The 24,678-nt window shown below is 39.8% G+C and overlaps 1 protein-coding gene across 1 annotated transcript in view; it reads left to right on the top strand.

The window, feature by feature from the left end:
* Window positions 1-24,678, top strand: part of LOC5573643 (neural cell adhesion molecule 1-B) — a 1,425,452-nt gene that overhangs the window by 837,642 nt on the left and 563,132 nt on the right. Inside the window, 1 exon segment of the mRNA XM_021845179.1 lies at window positions 8,962-9,094. Within this exon segment, the coding sequence (XP_021700871.1) occupies window positions 8,962-9,094 (133 nt within the window).

Genomic DNA, 24,678 nt, shown 5'->3' with positions numbered 1-24,678 from the left:
AGTATTTATATTTGGGATTTACATTATTTGAACATTTATATGTATGTTTCAACCCCTCAAAACATTCAAAAGGTTACAATGTATCGAGTGTTGCAAATGGTTAATAGCCATTATGAATACAAGACAATACACAATACAATCGACCGTACCATTTGAATGCCTACTAATGGCAACTCTTTCTGTCGATGCGAAACGAGAGAAGAATGGAGAAAACTTTAAAAGAAATGTAAATGAAACACGAACGGTGTGCGAAAGCCTGTAATTTTGGTCAAAAAACATATTATTATTATTATTATTTATTGAAATTCGTAACTTAAGACACACATCTTTTATGTTACATGATTTATCATGGTGGAATTAACGTTATATCTGCCACAAAATGGAAAAAATGCGATTTTACGATTCCTACTGCCAACACTGAGGCAAATGGACTATCGAAAACTCGCCACAAGAAATTAGATTGGAATTCACAAATTTGCCTTATGACACTAGAATTTGAAAACATAAAAGGTTAACGCGACAACCTGGAATCGAATCAAGAACCTTGCGATCGTTAGACCAGAGCATACACAACGTCTATCGACGCCTTTATGAGGAGTGACGCTAAAACAATTTGAAAAGCGTTTGTATTGCAATAATCGTTCCATCTTTCATAAGGTAATATATATGAATTTCGATAGTCCAGTTTGCTGCGTGTAACTTAATACTGTGGATAGAAATAATAATTGATGATTATGATTTGTTTTTGGCCGGCATACATAGCACTGTACTACGTCTGTTTGGATGGTTTGAGAGGGTGTTTAAGTTGTTGGCAACATTATGTTTATGTACTCAATGAACTCTCTCCTTAAAACATTCTACTAAAAAAATCATGCTTGTTCTTGCTCGGAACTCACTTCAATATTTTTTTCAAGGGTTCAAAGGATCCAGAACAATTCAGAAATGAAAATCTAAAATCTCCTAAATAATTTATGAGAATTTTTTATACAAATGTCTAGGAACCTGAAGTAATTTTCGCGAGATGCTCTGGCTCCTCTGTTTTTATGCCCGGTTATCTATCGCAACAGTTTCCTCCATCTCGAAAAGTATTACTGGCTCATTAAGTTAGCCAATTTTCTGCACAATTTCATCCACTTATCGTACAATTATCCTAATGCCATTTCAAACTCCACAAATCACGCATCCGATTGTGTCCTTATTGCTGTAATTATCTTCTCATCGCAATTTTTATCTATCTCGCCAAATGACTCTTCTCGGCCATTACATTCTTTTTCCTTTGTCCAACTTCAGTTAGCTATGGCGACCCCGAAGGCGACAAGCCACCAGAGAAAAAGAAACGATGCGGTTATAAATTAAAACTTGTGCCCAACCTGCCATGGAAACAGCCGTCGCCGATAAAAAAAATAGCTCGAGCCCAACCCCAGCTGTAGCGGCGTTAGTTTGACCAGGTTGCCTGGCCGGCTTTCACTTCAAGTGAGTCCACTCCACAACTTTGAAAAATATCAAGATTGAGTGCCTGATCATAAATTTCCCTCTAATTGTTCGCCGTTTTCCAACATTGCAAGAAAGACGGCGTCAAAATTGCTCCTCCGCTATCTTACGTTTTTCATGACTATTGGTTTGATTATGCCAACGCAAGCACCACTTGCTGCAATGTCCCCGTCGCTTGCCGTCTCTCCAAAGTTGTTATCGTCCCCGGGAAGGTTAATTTGTTTGTAATTGAGTTATTTTACGAAAAATTAAGAATTATTACTACCTTGGAGAAGCGGACATTTTGCTGCGTTTGTTCCAAAAGAAGTGCGCTGCTTTGCCCGTAAATAGATCAGCGAATGTTTTCGGGCGACTGCTCTAATCTCCCAGCAAAGCCTTCGAAGGATTTGGAATTATCTGCGCTGCCGTCCGTTTTGGTGTCGTGGAAGTCGAAGAAGTGTACATCGCAATGCAAGGACCGTGGCCATCTGCCAGTGTGACGGAGCGAGCTAAAAGGAAGCAAATCTCCTGGAATCATCATTACCAGTGGCAACGACTTTGACATAATTTTCCCGGAATTTTCCGGACGAGCTGACTTTGGGGCTTCTGGGCGGGATAAATTGAGACAAAGTCCCAGAAAGCGATTAGATGGTATTGTTTGGTTTGCTCTGTTGTCATCCAGATACAGTGGAAAAGCCAGCGCTTGGTCACTTGCTTTCTGCGCCCGTGTCATCTGTTACAATGTGGTTGGACTTGGGAGGAGAAACAAATCCGTGAGAAATAAATGGAAAACGATGTTATCGGAGCTGACTTGAAGGAAAACTGACAGATTGGATCACAGTTCCGACTAAAAAGGACATTAAGTTGTTGTGTAGCTTTCGTTTCTTTGAATACATTCTATATATTTGTGAAAAAATCATGTCAGTTTCACCAAAGGCAAAAGACTCGGCAAGACAGCTATACATTTTTGTGAATATGATGTTGGGTAAACAATTCGTCTCTCGTTTCTCCCAATGTTATATTCACAAAAAATTATAGTTGTCTTCGGAATAGAGATGATTATATGATTAATTAGATAATATCCGTGTGTTTCAAAATATACGTGGAGTAATTCTGGGCAAAAGTTCGCGGTGAGGGATTTTCGTCTCACGCAACAATAATCCTGGCAACACTGTATGAGTTTGACTCCTCAATAAATCAGCAGTTCATAGATAAAAACATAAACAATTTATGACACCCCATACTTTAACTGTGAATGTACATAATCGTAGGAAAATTCGTTGAGAGCCGTTGCCCTATTTGTATTTGTAATAATTAAAATTCATATTTCTGTAACATAACAGCCAAAACAGTGCTATTTTACATAAAAAAATGCCTCTCGAGACTTTTTGGGTACGTCTAGCTATGACCACGTTTTCGCCCAGATCCCTTAACCTTTCAGTTGTCGCGCGGTTTGCCACCGTCAGAACCATCGCGCTGCTGTTGTGAACGAAAAGCGAGGTTTTTTAAGCAGTGTTGTACAAAATACAACAGCGCGACGCTCAAATAGGAATAAAACAAATTAAAGTATTATTCATTCAATTAGGTCGAACATGGTACATCGCAATGCTTTGGCCTACTATGGCCTTCGGTGCCGCATTTTCTGCACATCTCACATCTGTTGAGACCATTGCAATTTCACGACTTATGGCCCTTCTCGAAACACTTGCAGTAACTTCAAGAGGCTGTTGTATGCTCAGCCGGCAAACCGACTAGCCTACCTTGACTTTGCCCAAGTTCTTCGCTTTGTTGGCCTCTGTAACCGGCAGTCTGATCGCCGCCACCTGGGTGCCCTGTTACACTGTGACTTAAGGAGACCACCACGCCAACTCAGCTCTTCTTCTGATGTTATTTTGTCCAGATCTTTGCAGACAAGTACAATCGGGCACAAAGCCTTGACTTCTGCCTTATCACCCAGCGGTTAAGCCATGCGCTCTGAATAGCCAAACTATCAATTGGAGGATTCTCCTTCAACTCAAAGAGCATCTTAACTTTTTGGGTACGTCTCGCTTTGACCACGTTTTCGCCCAGATCCCTTAACCTTTAAGTCATCGCGCGGTTTGCCACCGTCAGAACCACCGCGCTGCTGTTGTGGACGAAAAGCGAGGTTTTTTAAGCAGTGTTGTACAAAATACAACAACGCGACGACTGAAGTGTTAACATCGGGTCTTCTCTGACGCTTTTGAGAAGCACTGCGTACTTCGTAGCATCGTTAGCCTTGACGAGTGCTTCGGCGGCATCTGCCGACGTGGAGCCTTTTCTTTCTTCTTCTACTCCATTTTGTGTACCTCCATCCGCTTTTGCTGGGAGAATGAGTGGACTTTTCTCCACTCATTCTTCCGTGAAGTGGCGTTCGTACTGCGCATCTCTCTTGGATCAGCGTCCTTTATCTCCTTGTGGACGTTGTTCTCACTGTCCACGTAATTGTGGAGTTCCTCTGCAAAGCGCTTCGCCACTGCTACCTTCGGCTTTTGTGGAACTACGTTCAACCCACTGCACCCTAAATTTTGTACGTTTTTTTTTATCTGGTCAAAAGCGCTTAGAACGAGCAGAAACTTAAAGCGGCTGGAAAGCACGTACAGGATAATGTGCTTAAGAGTAGCAAGTGCATACCGGACGGTATCTAAAGAGGCCGTGTGCATCATAGCCGGAATGACGCCCATCGTCAAGGAAGATGTTCAATGCTTCAACCAAAGGGGTACCAGAGGAGTCCGCGACACGTGTAAAGAGGAAACGCTTAGAAGCTGGCAGCAGGAATGGGATAACTCCACTAAGGGTAGATGGACTCATCGGCTAATACCAAATGTGTCAGATTGGTATGGTAGAAACCATGGGGAAGTGAACTTCCACCTGACGCAGTTTCTGTCAGGACATGGTTGCTATAGACAGTACATGCATAGGTTCGGGCACTCAGAATCTCCTGCGTGCCCCAATTGTGCTGGTGTGGAGGAAACAGCGGAGCATGACGTGTTCGATTGCCCTCGTTTCATTGTTGTGAGAGGTCGCATGCTCAATACATGTGGAGGGGACACGTCCCCCGACAATATTATAGAGAGAATGTGTGCGGATGCCGAGTGCTGGAATGCAGTAACTACGGCTGTCACTCACATTATGTTAGAATTGCAGCGCCTATGGCGCGCCGACCAAGAGTTGGCTGAAGACGATTAGCCCTGCTGAGGCTGGTCCCTTGTAACATTGTTTAAGGTGAAGCGGTGTGTAACTCAAAGAATCATTAGAATCATCATTGATGTAATAGTAGTAGTGTCGCCTTTCCATGTATATTTTCAAAACAAACAAACAAAAAATATAACATTTGTGTTTAGCACATTTTTATGTAAACACATGGGAAATTTAGTAGATTGGAAATCAAAATCAACTCTTCAATCGTACATATCAAAAGAAATCATTACAATTTAATAAAGGGCAATGGAGTTTCTCTGTTTTTAATTGAATTTATCGCATATTTTTGTTATGCATCGGTACGGTTTATGTTTGCAAGGGATGACGGTGTTGCCAGGTGATGGGTAACAGATTTTTCTATCAATTGTTATATGCTTGTTTTTGGAACATTTGCTGCATATTATAAAAACTTATCATTTTGCAAATAGTTTTCCATCACAAGATCACTGATTTAATAAAATTTCAATGATTTTTGTGATCAATTCACATTAAATGCTATGATTTTACAGATAGCAACTCTGACATCACTGCGCTCAACGATCGCGATGATTGTGCACACACGATAGACGCGTCCCGACGCATCCCGACGCATCGCACTGTGGAGCTTTTCAATTATTTTGGGTGGTCCAAATTGATTAACTCTTGGTATGATTTTATGCTTCGTAGAGATGGTTTTCGTAATTTGAGAGAATCGAAAAACAAACAACGTATGAGTTTCAAGTTTCTATGCTGTGCCCAACCTTTCCGTACTGAAAATTAATACAACAGGAAAAAAAGTTGGGTATTTTAGACTATAAACACAGGCATGTCTCAGTGTGCGGTGGCGGTGTCGATTCACAGCAAGTGAAAACCACCGCCATAATAGTTTTGAGTGTTGCGGTTGATAAAACTTTATAAATATTTGATTCCCGTTTGAAATGTGTTTCTTTATGGAAAGTGAATGAAAGATTTGCTTAGTGGAAGTGTAGTGAACGCAATATAAAATCCAAAATACAAATGTTTGCTGCAGAATTACTATGGAAAAGGTAAGCACCTTCAATTTACAAGTGTAGTTGTGTGAGGCAATGAAATGCGGCATCAAATCGGAGATTTTTTTCGAGAATATAAATCTCATGTATATTGTCGCTAAATTGATAATGCTGTATCTGAAAGTGTTGTTTATATATTGAAATATCATCTGAAGCATTTTTCTTTGCATAAATTATCCATTAAATCAGGTGATAAGCAGTTATATTTCATCGATGCTGCAAATACCAATACTATCATAACAATATGTTAATGATTTTGGAAGAAGCCATTTTGTGATGACGCACCAAAAGGCCTTAAGTCGGCTAGGAGAAGCAGTTCGCCTAGGCTTCTTCTGCTACACGTGTTGTGCTATATGCACAGGCCCCTCCCCGAAGAAATACCGTAAGGTGGTTCCGGGGAGATAAGGGTCTGAGGCCAAGGCTAATGTCGATGCACTGTTCACCACTTGAGCAATTCTAAAAGAATTGCTCAAGTACAGTGCATAGGCTGGTTTGAGCGGGTCGTCGTTGGTGCGTCATCCCCGCATTCCCTGAGTTACCTTCTCAGGGGATCTGTTTGCAAAAAACAAAAAAAAATCTGGATTTTGTGGTGATTCGTCTTTTGTCGTTGCTACTAGAGATGTTACTGTACTTACTCTTGTTGCTACTTTTTTTTTTTTTTTTGTTCTGCTACTGCTGGCATCGTTGGAGCTGCCAGATCAGTTGCGTCAAGTTACAATATAGTATTCTGAGATTCAGTCTGGTATTTATGCAGCCAGTATACCATAATTAAGACTTCACTGGCATCAGTCTTAATGTGCTTGATGGCACTCCTGATGATAGGCTAGACGCTGTTTGAGTCGCACCTCCTTGATGAAGAGACACTCGAAAAGCACCTCTTTACAGTCGCTGAAGTCAGAAGGGCACAGGTTTTATTACCAACCAGATACTCAACTCTTAACTGGCTGTTCTTAGCGTCGTTCGACCTATGGGAGCGTTTAGTTGGAACTTGAGATGTGTTGAGCGCTGGTTAATTCATCGTTTCACTTGGTACTCACTGAAAACCTCTTGAAATCTTCTGTGCAAATGAAAACTGTGATCCTAAGGAAGATTTGTACTTATGTGATATGATAGGCCTATCCTCGCTGTCTCCCTCTTCCTCTTGCCTCTGTACGAAGGCCTCTTCCACTGACCTGCGATCGATTCCAATTAGGTCTATATCATCCGCAAAGCCAAGAAGCATGCACGCCAGATCTCCTAATAGCACCCTCGAGTGCAATGTTGAACAGTAAATTCGAAAGTGCGTTTCCCTGCGTCAACCCGTCTAACGTCACGTATCAGCCTAGTTAGTTCCGCCGGAAAACCGTGTTCAGACATTAGCTGCCACAGCTCATATTTGTTCACTGGGTCGTACACCGCCTTGAAATCAATAAACAGATGGTGAGTCTGCAAGTTATACTACCGCAATTTATCTAGGATCATTTGCAAGCTAAACATCTGATCTGTTGTCGAACGGCCCTCACGAAAACCAGCTTGGTATTCGCCGACGAAGGACTCCTCGAGCGGTCTTAGTCTGTTAAACAGGATGCGCGACAAAATTTGCACGCCGAATTCAGCAGGGTAATTCCTCTGTAATTGGCACACTCCAGTCTGTGCCCTTTCTTGAAGATTGGGCGTATAAGGCCATCCAACCAGTCGGTGGGCAATTCTTCGTCCTCCCATTCCTTCAGAAGTACTCTGTGGATCGACTGGTAAGGCTGCTCACTTCCGTGCATGAGAAACTCGACCGGGATCTCGTCTTTCCCAGCAGCCTTACAGTTCTTCAGCTCGCTGATAGCCTTTTCAACCTTTCCTATGGTTGGTGGGTCCACAGCTTGATCGTCATCATCAATGTTCATCCTTGCTACATTTCCATTTTCACCGTTCAACAATTGCTGAAAGTGCTCCACCTGGCAGCCATCGCCGACTCATCGGTCATCAAATTCCCTTCTCGATCATTGTACATGGCGGGCACTGGTACGGTATTGTGCCGCACACCATTGACCGTTGCATAGAATCATCTATGAATTCTTCTTTCTTCGTGCTGCCTTTTTTTCTGCGGTGGATTCGCTTTTCTTCGGCTCTCGCTGCCCTGTACCGCTTTCTGTTCTGTCGGGTACCGGCCACAAGCACACAGCTTCTGGTGACATGTCGGTGTCATGTATGTCACTCTCTGGCACTCTTCATCGAACCAGTCGTTTCGTCTTCGTCGTTGACCAGTGCCAATCATTTCCCGCATCGTTGTTGTCACAGCTTCGTGGATAGGGTCCCACAGACTGTCGACGTCTCTAGCAACGTTGATTCTTCCCAACTGCTTGTCTAGTTGCTAACGGTACTGCGCAGTCAGTCGCATCATTGTATATTGAAGCGCAGCGTTCTGTTTGTTCTGGAACTCGTGACGCTGGATAACCGCGCCCGAATCTTAGCTACAAAGAGATAATGATCCGAGTCTTTTTTAGGACCTCGGAACGACCTGACATCAATGACATCTGAGAAATGGGAGCAGGCATCGCCACTCGGGTATCGCCAGGTGTGTTTGCGGATTTTCTTTCGTGCAAAGTAGGTACTGCTGATTGCCATCCCTCTAGCAGGACCGAAGGTTACTAGCCGCAGGCCATTATCATTGGTAACGGAATGGAGGCTTTCCATTTCAATGATAGATGGGAAGAAATCTTCTTTCCCGATGGGGTCGGCTCGGAATTCACGTTCTCCGGTTCTCGGCCAACGTATTTCTTGGATAGCAACACGCGCGGGTTAATTCAAAGTTCTCACGTTCCAAGATCCAACTTTCCAATCGTTGTCCTTTATTCGTTGCCGGGTCTGTTGCCGTAAAATCAATTCGTTTGCTCTACTTTTGCCTCTCTTGGTTGGTGATGGGTCTTCGATAGGCCACCTAACTAGGGTTGCGCTACCTACATCGTGCTAAAGAGGCTGCCTCCTCGGTGCTGACACGATACAGCATTGTCCATTTGCATGATGACCACGGTCATAGCCATCACAACCATCCACCTTTATCAGGGCTTTGGACCTGTAGCTCTGGTTCTCAATAGTTTGAAGTTCTTTCGGACATGCCGTCATGCGCTAGCGGTGCTAAAAACTATCGACGATTTATATCGTTGTTGGATTTCTGTTGAATTTCTGAACGATCTCTCAATATTCATGCACCATAAGTAGTAATATTGGTGAAATATTTGTAATCTTTCTTTTCTCATTTGTTTCTTTCCAGTTGCTGTATCATCGGAAATTCAGGCGGTGGAAGGAAGGAAAATTTCCCTGCCCTGTCCCTTGTCCGCCCCGTCCCGGGACAAGGTTTACATGGTGCTCTGGTTCAAAGACGATGCCGGTATTCCACTCTACAGGTAAGGCTTTTTTAACATCATAAAAAATCTTCTTAGACAGTTTGGTTCATACAAGAGCGTCTGTATGGAACAATAAGAATGACGTCATTCCAATCACATTACTTCATCAAATCTGATGGTACATGGATTTGTGAGAAGCTGAATTGAGCTGTGTTTCAATATTGACACTAAATCTTAAAAGCACCAAAGGCCGTACACGTTAGATGAATTGACATATCTCGTTTTGAACAGGCTCCAATCGTAAATGCATCAATTCCAACGAGCTTGTTCAAGTACGTCCAATTTCACAAGAACTCGAGACACAAGCAATAATTTTTTGATCGAAGAAACTCATTCGCTTTTACCATCGGAACCATCCGAATCAAACGGTCTGGTGAACGCAATTGGCTACATGCAGAAATCAGAACCCAACCAAGCAAATCATTCGGTTCCTTTTTTTCGCATATTGATCAGCAATAGTTCATTTTATTACACAGTATCCTTATCTCTCGGAAGCCACTCAAGCAGAATCCTTTATGAACGGTCAACGAATCATCATCATCATCGTTTCCAGTGCAAACACATCATCTGACTTCCTGCCGATACATGTACTGGCGTTCTGCGCATAATTGTCTCATGTTGCAAAATTCGCAACCGAGAATAACGCGTTCAAAGATTTTAACAAATTCTGTGATACATTTGTATAAATTGTTGATTAGAATCCAAAAAACCGTAAATTTGGCAGAATATACCTATGTAGATGAGTGTTCAGACATAAATGATTATTGGCTTTACATCACAATAGCAAAGCAAAACGTGAAATGTGTTCCAGTTCCATTAACAGAATAAGTCGCCACCAAAATGACATGCAGAAATGTACTTTAAAAATTATAAATATTTGTAATGGAAAGCAAAACTTCAAACTTCGAGCAACATTTAATCATTGCCTGCTTCTTCCATATGGGACAATTATGCTTATAACGACAGTATAGTGTATGCATAAATACACCCACCCCAAGCCCAGAGACATCACATCGCCGAGGCAACCGGCATATCGCTGGAAAATAAACCACCCCTAATATGTCCAATTTCGACACCAATAAAAAGCGTTTCCTATCAACAATTCGTTTTTATCGACACCGTACAATGGCGATTGGGGGTTCACTTTTTCAGCATCCATCCATCCATCCCATCATACATCGGTCAGGACACGGGTGGACACGGCCGCATCACGGAAACACAATGCGTGCACCGTAATGCGGGGGCAATTTGATCTCTGGGGTGAAATTGCTCAGTTCGTAACAGAATTCCAATCTCTCTCAAATATGCTCAACATTCATTTGCGATACAGACATTTTTTATGGTTTTTAGACGTCTTAATCAATTTCACTTTAGAGTGGAAACTTCAATTGTGTAAGTTATTTAGCGAATTATTGAATATTAATTTATCAACAATCAATTATGTAGGCTGTCAGATTTTTTTTTTCATGTACGGGTGCGCCACTGCGACCATTATTTAGATCTATTGTGGCATTACCCATATTCTTAGTGTATAGTGCATGTCGCCTTACTCCATTTCCATTGAAAGGTAATGAAGCATCGATTTCAGTACAGTTCTTGTTTTGATTCCTCAGAGATTGATAAAAATCGAATGTGATGAAAAGGTTCCGCTATTTACACCCTTCATGAAGAATTGCATCTCAGCGAAGGCGCGCCCCTTAGCAAACATAATCGATTTAATTTCTGATGAATCAAATCGTTACTACTGATATTTGACCATGCAATTGACTTACCAGAAGAATATTTCAGAAAGGAGGACATATTGCTTTACTGGCTTTGAAAAAGGAGGACATTTCAAAAATTTGTCACACCAGAACAAAAACTTATATTGTTGCTCCTTGAAGAACGAATTTTCATCTCTTTCAGTTCTTTGTTGAATAAATAAGTAAATGAATGGACCTGAGTGTCTCATTTTTTCATATCATGTTCCTAAGATACAAGAGAGGGCGTTGGCTTGGTTGTTAACTTTACCCCAACATAGGATAAATAAAATACATTCATTGCAAGTGAAACACAAATTTATTGAAACTCCAAAAGCATCTCAACCCAAGATAGCATAAAAAGGAATGTTGTTGATTGAATGTACAGCAAGATAACAAATAAGAGTTTAAGAAGGATTTTAGAGACTAATGATCGACTGGAATATATATGAAACGTATGTTGACTCTTATCTTGATGTTAACATTTCTTTAGAAACTAAACTTGATATTGACAATGCTCTTGAAACTTTAACAAATTCCATTGTTGAAGCCAGAAGCATTGCAATACCAAAATGTGAAGTAAAATTTGAATCCGTGATTATAGACGATGATCTTAAATTCTTGATCCGTCTTAAAAACGTGAGAAGAAGGCAATTTCAACGCACTCGCGATCCTGCTATGAAAATTTTATGGCAGGATTTGCAGAAAGAAATCAAGAAACGTTTTACACAATTAAGAAACAAAAATTTTGAAAATAAGATTTCTCAATTGGACCCTGGCTCTAAGCCTTTTTGAAAAATATCTAAAATCTTGAAAAAACCTCAGAAGCCAATACCGGCATTGAAAGAGGAAAACAAATTATTACTAACTAATTGCGAAAAAGCTCAAAAACTTGCTATGCAGTTTGAAAGCGCGCACAATTTTAATTTAGGACTTACTAGTACAATTGAAAATCAAGTTACTCAGGACTTCGAAAATATTCTCAATCAAGAGAACGTTTTCGAAAATGCCTGGGAGACTGATTTGGAAGAAGTGAGAACTATTATTAAAAAATTCAAAAACATGAAAGCTCCTGGCAATGATGGAATTTTCTACATCCTCATCAAGAAACTTTCAGAAAGTAGCTGATATATTTAACAAATGTTTTCAATTAGCATATTTTCCTGACAAATGGAAAAATGCTAAGGTTGTTCCAATTTTAAAACCAAACAAAAATCCAGCAGAAGCTTCTAGCTATCGTCCAATCAGTTTGCTTTCCTCCATCAGTAAACTTTTTGAAAAGGTTATTTTGAACAGAATGATGGTCCACATCAACGAAAATTCAATTTTTGCCAATGAACAGTTTGGATTCCGCCATGGGCATTCGACCACTCGTCAACTCTTAGTGTAACAAATTTGATGCGTTCCAACAAATCTGAAGGCTATTCTACTGGTTTTGCTCTTCTAGACATAGAAAAAAGCATTCGACAGTGTTTGGCATGAAGGTTTGATTGTAAAATTGAAAAACTTTAATTTTCCAACATACATTGTTAGAATAATTCAAAGTTATCTGTCAAATCGTACACTTCAGGTTAACTATCAGAACTCCAGGTCTGAAAGACTTCCTGTAAGAGCTGGTGTTCCCCAAGGCAGCATTTTGGGACCAATATTATACAATATTTTCACATCTGACTTACCTGAGTTACCTCAGGGATGTCGAAAATCCTTGTTTGCGGATGACACAGGCCTCACCGCCAAAGGACGAAGCCTGCGTGTCATCTGTAGTCGATTGCAAAAAAGTTTGGGTATTTTTTCTTCATACTTGCATAAATGGAAGATTTCTCCTAATGCTTCCAAAACTCAACTACTAATATTCCCACATAAACCAAAAGCTCTTTATTTGAAACCTTCAAGTAGACATGTTGTCACGATGAGAGGGGTTCCAATAAACTGGTCAGATGAAGTTAAGTATCTAGGGCTCATGCTAGATAAGAATTCAACTTTCAAAAATCACATTGAGGGCATTCAAGCCAAATGTAACAAATATGTAAAATGTCTCTATCCACTTATTAATAGAAAATCAAAACTTTGTCTTAAGAACAAGCTTTTGATATTCAAACAAATTTTCAGGCCAGCCATGTTGTATGCTGTAGCAATATGGATTAGCTGTTGTAATAATAGGAAGAAAGCTCTGCGGAGAATTCAAAATAAAATTTTGAAAATGATTCTGAGGCTTCCTCCCTGGTATAGTACCAATGAGTTACATAGAATAACCAATGTTGAAACATTGGAACAAATGTCAAATAAAATAATCAATAATTTCAGGCAAAAATCGTTACAATCTTCTATTGCCACGATTAATGCGTTATATGTTTAGGTTAAGTTAGGTTAGGTATATTGAAAACGTTTTTTTTCTCTTATAAATCAACTCACCTGTAAAAAATCTGAACTGCTACGGCAAATGAAATGTAATACGTTATTAACAAAATGTTAATAAAATCTTAGATTTGTTTTACCAAATTAGGATGATAGTGTTGCCTAATAACACAGAACACCTAGACATAAGAAATGAATGTAATGTTGGGAATGATACTAAAAAAAAAAGAGATTAATGATATGTTATCTTTAAAGGAAACCAAAAATACTTTTCATACTCAACTCTGCGTTGGGTGACAAAAAGTCGAAAGACAAAGCGTCGAATGCCAAAACGCCGAAAGGACAAAACATCGAAGAGACAAAACGTCGAAGGACAAACGTTGAAGGAGAAAATAGGAAGACAACGAGAAGAATGATTTTCTTCCGGAAGAATAAATAATTCACTATATGTCAAACATTGTCCAATCGACCACAATGTGAAAAAAAGTTATCTGAAAAACTTTTCCAAATTGGTGTTGAAAAATGAATTACTTTCAACATTTTGTATTTTTCGACGTTTTTGGTTTCGACATTTTGGCTTTCGGCATTTTGTCTTTCGATATTTTGGCCCTAAACCATCCTTTGGGGTTCCGTCTTTCCGTAAAAAAAACTGTAATAAATAAGAAGAAAATTTGTTTAAATATTATTAAAGTTTGTAAAATTAACATTATTCAAAGAATTTGGTAGTGATTTACATTGATTGATTGTTGATTGGTGCTAATGCAACAGCTCTGAATCTATCTCTTCCGAGTCTAAGTCTTGGCTTTGAAGTTTTTCTTGACTTGACTCAACCCTTGATCAAAATTGCATTCCTTGCAATAAGCTCGAGAATAAGTAATCAGAAAATTAATGGGTATGAAATTGAATATACTATTAATTTGAAAAGGAGGACATTTTCAGCCCAAAGAAGGACAGGAGGACACATAGTCAAAAAGGAGGACATGTCCTTCCAAAGGATACCATCTGGTAAGCCTACATGCAATGGAACTTTAGTCCCATCCTTGTTTCGCTTTTAGTTCAGTCCCAGAAAATAGTAGAAAAAAGGGGCTTTGTGCTAGCAGCATAACCGTATCAAGCTAGAAAATTTGTTTAGTAATCAGCATTCACGTGAGTCCTTGAATTACCAGTACTTAACTGTCCTTGTAGAGTTAATACTCATGATTGTTATCCTGGCTTCAAGTGTAGTCTCGGGACTGAACTGATTTTGTTGAAATAAGTTTGACAATATGTAGAATCTTAAGCTTAATATGACAATGACACCAAATTCTAAAACACCAATCAATTCACCACCAATTTACGGTACTTCGTTCGGCCAGCAGGCACATCAGGCAGAGTGCTTTTGGTCATCGCACAAAAAGGTTTAAGGTCCTTTCTGTCATAATTTTTTAGCGATCCCTCTGAACCATCATCTACGCTTGTAGGAAAAAAATGGATGGTAGTGGTGACGATTTCCGGGTTGCCATTCTGTTGGTCGATTCATAAAACCTTTCGATCGGTCGTTGGGCACAGAAATGCCCGAAAGGTTCTAGATGTTTCCGTTGGCAACGCGAAAAGCTAACAGGACTGTTTGGGGTTTGACTTGAAGGGTTCGCTTTTTTTATGCTTCTTTGTGTCTAAATTGATGAATGAATAAGTGGGTAGCTGGCTGTTTGCGGTTGTTGGACAATCCAGCATTTTGTTGTATGACCATCAAAAACGGTACATGAAATATATTAAGACAGAGCAGAAAACAATACACAAATACCATTTTGTTTGCTTCAGAATTTGGGGTTCTGTTGTTTCATTGTATCAGAAATTACTACGTACATTTTTTATAAGTATATTCTTCTTCTTCTTGGCATTTACTTCTCCACTGGGACAGAGCCTGCTTCTTAGCTTAGTGTTCAATGAGCACTTCCACAGTTATTAACTGAGTGCTGTCTTTCCCAAAGTTGCTATTTTCGCATTCGTATATCGTGTGGCAGGTACGATTATACTCTATGCCCAGGGAAGTTAAGGAAATCTCCATTACGAAAAGGTCCTGGGCTGACCGGGAACCGGAACTCAGGCACATTCAGCATGGCTTTTCTTTGTAGCCTCGGACTCTAACCACTCGGCTAAAAAATGGCGATATTATGTAACTTTATTTTTAAGAGTGTGTGAAACTTTCATAGAGCACCTAGCTCAAAAGCAGTTTCTGTCCATTTGAATCGTAGGATCAAACAGACGAACCAGTCTGAATCGTAAACAACACTCCGTTTCTATTTGGTACTAATTTGAAATAATCATCCTATCCTACAATTTCCTTGTGCTACATTTTATTGGTTCACTTGCGGTTTTCGTGCTCTGGAAACCGGTGGCGTCCAGTGAAGCATAAAACTCGAGAATACATCTTTAGTTGCTACAAAACGCAAATATTCCAACTTTGTACCACTCCGGAATGTGGCGAAGCCGACGAAGTGAAGCAACCCTCCCTGCTCGCTCGCATTTTGATTCTGATGGAATGCCGCAGGCAGGTACCTATCGGAAATTGCCGGGCACACTGCCGTAGAGCGCTATTTGGCATTTTCTGTGTTGGCAGGCCCCATGGGCGTAGCTAGGGTTCCAATCAGATCTTTATTCACAATTTTGCCACCATTTTTGCATGAAACGTTAAACTATGATGGCACACATCCTCCATTTTCTCTCAAAGTGAGCAAAATGGAGCCCGAAACGGTTATTGATTCATAGCTGAGTAACGGGTCCCAATGACTTGATAAATTCCAGATTGAAGGAAGTTTGAAGATTGGATTAGTAGTGTTCCTAGTGATCAGCAGTTTTTGCCTTGCCAATTATTGGAACTAGATATAAGGATTTCATGAAAGATTTCCAAGTATTTCTTAGATAGATTCTCGTAGTATTTCTTACAATAATAACTAACAAATTTCGCTGGGCATCTAAGAAGCATTCTTTCGAAGAATCCGTGAGGAAATCCCCCTTAAATTTGAACAAATAAGGATTCCTGTTGAGTTTATTCTGGATTTGTGTTATGTTTACCCTCCAAGGAAGAAGGAACTCCTCTAGAAATTTCTAGAAATTGTTTGCTTTAAAGACAATGCATGCAATCATGAGTTTAACTCATACCTACTGACATTTGCTTCTTTCTTTTGTCCAAAAGTTCCATTTTGTTTCCTGGATTTCAGTAAATATTTTTCTAAGTGTACAATAAAAGATATATTGACTTTCTGAACAGATGACTTAAATTGTTTCTTCTTAAATCATTTCAGGAATTATTTGATTCAGGAATACTATCAATGTATTTTCAAGATTTGTTCAAAGATTTTTTTTAATTTAATTTAACTTCTTCTTGAGATGTCCTCATGATACTTTTTTCTGCATCTCTCCTGGTAGTTTTCCTGGGATCCTTCCATATTTTTTCCAGGAATAACATCAAATATTTATTCATCGATCACTTCCTAGGGAAGTTCTCTGTAGGTTTTTTTTTATTAAGGCGAAGTAGGCCGTCATTTAAATTTGTACGCGTCGTTAATGGTTGTTGCCAAATCATGTCATAATTTTGAATTGAAAAAAATTGAAAAATCACTGACGCTTCTGAAAAAATATCTGCATCCTTTCAGCATGTCTGCGAATATAGTGATACTTTTCCGCATCATTTGCTGAAATCAATCCTGTAAATCTTTTGATTATCTCTGCAGTTTCCAGAGAAGTTTTTCAAATTTATTATGAAGTATTGAGTTTGATGTAAATTTTGTAAAAAAAAGGAATAGAAAATATGAGAAATTTCTGTGAGAATCTCTGAAAGAGTTCTTGGAGGAGTTTTAAATGGTATCCCAACTCTGGACAAATGCCAAAGCAAATAAGGCTGCTGACAATACCGAAGAAGCAAAGTTCTGACTAGCAAATCAAGATATTGATTTGTTTGACATAAGAGAAAAAAGATCTGAAGATAATATCTAAATTTTATTTCTAGAACTTCTGAGGCATACCAATATTTTATATTTGCAGATCAAATGAATAGTTCGCATGATATTGACTAGATCCTACAAAATCAAAATATGACAAGCTAATGGTATTCCAGGAGTATATTTTAGATATCATTTTCAGAATTTTTATCTCTTATATCCATCAAGTTAATATCACTATTAGGTGTACATATCAAAATCTGCTACTAGACTTTTTCACCTGCTCGTGCAGTCACACTGACAAAAGATGTTCGAAGCGTTGTAAAAACGTTTTCAAAAAGCTTTTAACAGTTCTGTCCGTATGAATCGAAAGCGGAATGAGCTCGGCATTGCCTAAAACTGCCGAGAATACTTAAATTCCGCTAGATAAATTTTACAAGGAATAAAATTATGACTTTTAATGATACTTTAAATATACCTATGATCACCTTTTCTATGAAAGAAATAAATAGTTTGAAATTCAAAAGCAAATATCAAAATTAACTTATTCGTACTGGTAGTTCCAATTACCGCCTCCGTCAGATTGCCCCTCCATTAATTTCCTCGTATATCAGATCTCAACTAGCCATAGATTCTTCAAAATTGTTGGCAAAGTGGGATATTTTGTTTATAATTTAACATCATAGGTTTTTCTGTGGATTTCTCGAGGAATTTCTCTTGAAATATGTTTTAAAATACTTCAAGCAATGTTTCCAGAACGTTTTCAAGAATTTATTCAAGGTTTATCCAATTGAATCCATGTTTTGTTCCTGGGAGTTAGTTTGGACTTCCGGGAGGAATATTATGAAGCCTTGAAATACTTCCTGATTTATTATTTTGAAGATTTTTCAGACAAATTAGTACTGCCATAAGGAAAAACTCTTATTTTTGAATTATTGGCGAAAGCTTATGACTTCAATGAATATTCAATAAAAATGAGGCTTTTGGATGACTGCTGAAAATTGCTTCAGAACTGTGAGTGAATAGATGAAAATATTCAACATTGTCATAGAAAGATATTAGCAGAGCCAAAATAAAAATGGAATAATAAGGCCAAATGGGAAAATGTGATGCCGGATTTTGTTTTCTTGTCTTTGTTAATGTCAATCACTTTTTAAAGGTAGCTGAAAACTTTTGAGATTTATGAAAAAATAATTTTATTTCAGATTAAATGATGAAAAATTTCATAATTTCCCAATGCGATTCTCAGAATGATTTTTTTTTAATACTAAGGCAAAATTATTGTAAGGTCAAAGTATTGTAGTCATTGACAACGTTGAGAAATTAGAGGTGCACTGAGGAACGATTTCTGGAATAAAGCTGGAACAATTATTAAAACAATCGTTAAAGAATTGAAACCAAAACATCTACAGCATCGTTTCCCAAACTTCAGTTTCGCGACCACCCAACCCTTGTCACCTCGCTTTTTGTCGTACACTCAAAGCGAGACGCTGACAGGTCGGGGTGTTACGACAGCCAAGTTTGGGAAACGATGACCTAGAAAAATCCCAGGAGTAACTTATTCCTTATAACTTATATTGTGTAGTTACATATCAACAAATTTCTTGGCGTATGTTTCGAAGTTGTCAGTTCCTTTTCAAAAACTCTTGAGCTTCTTAATTTTTTTTAGCAAATTTCACTTAAGAATTATGATGAACTATTTATAAAACCTCCGAATGATATTTGGTAAGATCTTTGGTGAACTCCAAAAATAATTCAAGAGATAAATAGCGGTCCGTAAGTGGACACAAGAGACATCATACGCCATTATATGCAAATTTGTTTGGACAATATTGTTCAGTGGGCTTATGTTAATTGTTTACGACTCAAGTGCAAAAAAAAACTACAGTCAGACAGAGACTGTCTAGAGGATGGCAATCAGCAGTACCTACTTCGCATGAAAGAATATCCACAAACACACCTGGTGACACCCGAGTGGCGATGCCGTTTTCCTAAAAAGACCACGTGGTGGTTGACATTTCTCAGATGTCATTGATGTCAGGACCCTTCGAGGCCCTAATATCGACTCGGATCATTATCTCGTTGTAGCTAAAATTCGAATGCGGTTATCCAGCGTCACGAGTTCCACAACAAACAGAACGCTGCGCTTCAATATACAACGCTTGTCGACTGAAGGGGTAGCTGCACAGTACCGCCACCAACTAGACGAGTTGGGAAGAATCAACGTTGCAAGAGACGTCGACAGCCTGTGGGACCCTATCCACAAAGCTGTGACAACAACGGCGCGGGAAGTGATTGGCACAACGAAGAAGACGAAACGACTGGTTCGATGAAGAGTGCCAGAGAGTGACAGACATGAAGAATGTCGCCAGAAGGCGTGCTTGTGGCCGGTACTCGATATAACAGAAAGCGGTACAGGGCAGCGAGATCTTAAGTAAAGCGTATCCACCGCAGAAAGAAAAGTTAGCATGAAGAAAGTGTGGTAGCTGAAGTTCAAGAAAGCATGAACCGGAATGATATACGAGATTCTATGCAACGGTCAATGGTGCGCGGTAAAATACCGTACCAGTGCCCGCCATGTGCAATGAACAAGAAGGGAATTTGACGACCGATAAAACGGCGGTAGCTGCCATGTGAAAGGAGCACTTTTAGCAATTGTTGAACGGTGAAAATGGAAATGTAGCGATGAACAGGATGAATATTGATGATGACTATCAAGCTGTGGACCCACCGACCATAGGTGAGGTTAAAAAGGCTATCAGCGAGCTGAAGCTACAGTTCTTCAGGCTGCTGGGAAGGACGAGATCCCGGCTGGTTGGATGACCTCATACGCCCAATCTACAAGAAAGGGAGTGCGCCAATTACAGAGGAATCCCCCTGCTGAATTTGGCGTACAAAGTTCAGTCGCGCATCCTATTTAACAGACTGAGACCGCTCGAGGAATCCTTCGTCGACGAATACCAAACTATTTTTCGTGAGGGCCGTTCGACAACGGACTAGATGTTTAGCTTGCGAATGATCCTAGATAAATTCCGGGAGTATAACTTGCAGACTCACCATCTGCTTATTGATTTCAAGGCGGCGTACGACTTAGTGAAAAGAAATGAGCTATGGTAGATAATGTCCGAACATGGTTTTCCGGCGAAACTAATTAGGCTGGTTCAAAATCAAGTGTTCGAATCGCAGACGAGGTGTCAACCTCGTTCATGACGTTAGACGGGTTGAAGCAGGGAGACTCACATTGCACTCGAGGGTGCTATTAGGAGACCTGGCATGCAGAGAAATGGCACGCCTATTATCACAAGGTCACACATGCTCCCTGGCTTTGCGGACGATATAGACCTAATTGGAATCGATCGCAGATCAGTGGAAAAGGACTTCGTGCCTCTGAAGAGGGAGACAGCGAGGATAGGCCTTACCATCAATTCTACCAAAAATAAGTACATGGTTGCAGGTAGCGATAGAGTCAGGCATGGCGGTATAGGTGCTGAGGTAGTGTTTGATGGAGATGTGTTTGAAGTTGTTGAATAATTTGTTTACCTTGGAACACTTGTGACATGTGACAACGACATTTCCCGCGGAGTGAAAACACGTGTTGCGGCTGCGAATAGGGCCTTTTACGGACTCATAACCAGCTTAAGTCCCGCAACTTGCAAACGGAAACAAAATCCGCTCTGTATAAAACATTGATTCTTCCGGTGGCTCTCTAAGGGCACGAAGAGTGGACGTTGAAAGATTCAGACCGGAAAGCTCTCGGTGTTTTCGAGCGTTAAGTGCTGCGGACAATACTCGGTGGGAAACTCGAAAATGGTGTGAGGCGCAGACGCATGAATCACGAGTTGTATGAAGTGTACAAAGATGCGAATATTATCAAGCTTGTAAAATACGGCAGACTTCAGTTGGCTGGTCACTTAGTGCGAATGTCGGATCAAAGAATTGCGGAAATAATATTCATCAGGGAACCAGGTAGAGGTCGGCAGCTTCGGGGAAGACTGCTACGATATCGGCATAGGATTTTCCTTGGGTAGATCCTTTCGAAATTAAAAGATTCGAACGGCTATTCGTCGGAAAAAAAAATGTAAATGAGCATGATTATAATCCACTTGATGGGTATGATTCTTAATCAAGCGATCGTTTATTGAAAAATAAGCACTGATTGATACTCAGGTAAATTCCGGAAACGACCGTTACCGTAACGGACATTGCCGTTCATCTGCCTGTCACAAGCCTCGACGACTCGTCTACGCGAAGGGCAAGCCCAAAAGTTTGATTTCTGACGGCCCCGCAATTTGCGCATACAAATTTTGTGGTATTATCCTTCACAGGACAGACGTCCTTAGCTTGAGAAGAACCTCCGCAAATCATGCATTTAGCACCCATGCGGCAATGTTGTGTACCATGCCTCACTTTTGGCACCGACGGCACTGATAAATTTCCTCCAGGTTTCTGGAAATGTTCCCATATCACACGGACATCGAACATAAGTCTAGCTTTTTCTAAAGCTTTAATATTATTTAAATCTTTTTTGTTAAAATGAACCAAATAAAATTCTTTAGAAATCCCTTTCCGAAGAATGCCAGATTTATTTTTCTTTTTCATAATGATTACTTGGACGGAGGAAAATTCAAGTAAATCATTTATTCCATTTTTGATCTCTTCAGGTAACTTATAGTCACTTGAGAGACCTTTCAAGACGACTTTAAACAAACGTTCAGTTTTGTCGTCATAAGTAAAAAAACGTGCTTCTTCAAGATGTTCGAGAAGAAGTTCACGATCTTTAAGAGTTTCCAGTTATACGAGACAGTCTCCTTTCTTTGCGATTAAGAAGAAAACATTGATTCCCCTAATGGAGTTCAAGATTTCCTTTCCAAATCCCCCAAATTCGGAACAACTGACCACGATAGGCGGCACTCTTTGCTTCCTCACTTGAATCAAAGAGCCTGGGCTAGAGGCTGCTTCGATTTGGTGTTCGAAAAATTTGTCTAGAGCATCAAACTGATTGCTCATTTCGATGCAATTATCAACATTATCCATTTCGCCCTTGGAAGAAAGTTCGCATTTCGGAGAAACGTCCTTTCTTCCATTCTTGTTACGTTTAGTGTCAGTTTTAACCCCCACTTTTTGTAAAGAAGTTGTGAATTCAGAGATTCACTCTTCCTTTTGTTTGTAGTTGCAACCATGTTTAGTGAATAAACGAAAGAAGACGAGACCTCCTAAGATGTTTTTTCCCAAGACGGTTTCCAAGAAGGATTACCACCGCTAGCTTTCGCCAACGGATCCAACGAAAAATTGAAGACACGGTTCCAAACAAGATCATAAAGGGATTGATAGCAGAGAAAATAGTTCTGAAAAGCACTGTTTTAGTAGCACAGAAAAGTACCGATTTTAATTTTAGCACTGAAAAGTACTGTTTTTGTAGCACTGAGAAGTACTGTTTTATTGCTTTAAGTCGTTTACAAAAATAACTTACAAGATCAGAGAGAATTCGTGTATAATTGTTGATTTTATTTCTCATTTTCCATCGTCCAGGGTGCGGGAGAGCAATGGTCCCGGCTACGCCCATGGCAAAGCTGCTCCTGGAAGGAATGCTTTAACATTTATAGTCGGATTCAATGCAAATATCCTGCAATTGCTAGTTCTTTTCTTGTGTCGTTCATCCGGCGATGCAATTTCATCCGTGTTCAGGTATTTCTTTCTGTCCGACTTCTGGTTCCGGAGTGGAATGCGCGCGGTGCGGAGGGCGATGCAAAGCTAAGCAGTTCGGCAGCTTCCGATTCTTGCCCCCGGTGTGGCAGCAGCAGTTCCCCCGCATAAGCTCCTTTTTCTATATTCATAAATTCATTGTGGCTGCTTAAATTTTTCAATTTTATTTTCATGGCTTTGGAAACCCTCCCTGCTGCGTCAGGGGCAATTTTCGTTCATTTGGAACAAGATATACTGGGAAAATGGGAGGAGAAGGGGATCGTAAATATTTGAAATATTACGAAGCACTCGAACATCGCACAGTTCGAACCTGGGTTATTGCGCCTCAATGCGCTGAAAGGTAACCAAGGCGAAATGCATTGAAAGAGCGTTTTCAATGAATATTTTGCATATTTCACATAAGAAATACTTTCCTCTCGGTTGATGGGAGCTGCAGCTGCCTGGAAGAAGCTTTGTCAGAATAACGAGAGCGAAAAATGTTTCATCTTTTATGAGAAATCTGGCTCATCTCAAGAGAAATCCTGAGTCCATTGGATGTTTGGGTGAATTGATTATAATTGGATGGAAGAAATTTTGGTCATAAGGACTTCTATTCAATTATCAGTGAGAGGTCAATATATATTTCTTGAAAGAGGCCCAGTAGCTGTGAAAAGAATGAAAGGCCCATATTTGTGCCATATTTCGACTTCTTTCTGGTGTAATGTTTCAACTGGGACAGAGCCTCATTATCTAACGACTTTGTATTAAAATCCCTTGATTACAGACTTTTTTGCTCGAAGCAAAATTTTTATCCTTAAAATTTCAAGCACCATCCATTAAACTACATCTTTACCGGGTGGCTGACAGGTTGGATTTTCACACCAATTCTCGCGACTAATGCCATCCCACAAGAGGGCAAACCCCATCGACGACATTCAACCAGAGAACCAACCACCCAACCAGCGGTAACAGCTGCATCTGACAGGGATCCTTTCTCACCCACTGCGAGCGGTGGCTAAGTCGTCATCACACTGCTGATGAAGGGCTGGAAGGACACTTGTTATTATCTGCACCATCGCAGAACGGGTTTGGCTTTGGCCATGGCATGGCAACCGCCGGATTACAACCTTCTTACTAGCCACCACCGTGCGATGTTGACAATGACATGCCACATAACTAGGTGGTGGATTCATCAGAAGGGCTGAGAAGATCAGATTGGGGATCTGAAATGAAGTGCAACTTCTCTAACACTCTCAGAAGTATTGATTTGTGAATACTAACAGCTGTTTGCTAATGAATCTAGTGACAGATTTCGATTGAAGTGGATAATAATTTCAATAATTGACACAAATGAAAGGGAGCTTACGATTACAGGGCTATAGTAGAAATTGATGCAAAAATAGTTATTTTAGTATCCAGATTTGAAAAAAAATATTGACTTACGATTCTTGATTAATAACTCATGGTGACTTGAGAGTTAAAATGCCTGTGTTTGGACTTCACATAGATTTTACATGACAAAAATTAAGATATTATGCCATCAAAATATTTTTCCGTAAGTAAATTCTTTATACATCACATGTTCAAGATAGAACAGATAACTTCCAGTCGAGACTAGGAGGTTAACCGCTAAAGGCATGCTTTAATTTGGATCACATTTAAAAGATAACGCTAGAAAAAAAAATATTTTCGAATACATCATACACATATTACATCAATGCCTGACATGCCTGATTAAGTTCAAGTTTTACAGGAGAATTTATTTCGCGGCCAATTTTCAGAAAAGGGACGATTGAGATTTGTTGACCGTGGGGAATTGAACAAGTTTTTTTGAATCACTAGTGCTTCGGATCGTCTGGAGGAACTTACGGGAAGCGCGCTTCCAATT

The sequence above is a fragment of the Aedes aegypti genome, chromosome 2, assembly GCF_002204515.2.
Source record: "Aedes aegypti strain LVP_AGWG chromosome 2, AaegL5.0 Primary Assembly, whole genome shotgun sequence".
Taxonomy (NCBI): domain Eukaryota; kingdom Metazoa; phylum Arthropoda; class Insecta; order Diptera; family Culicidae; genus Aedes; species Aedes aegypti.
This window is presented reverse-complemented; position numbering and strand designations above follow the sequence as displayed.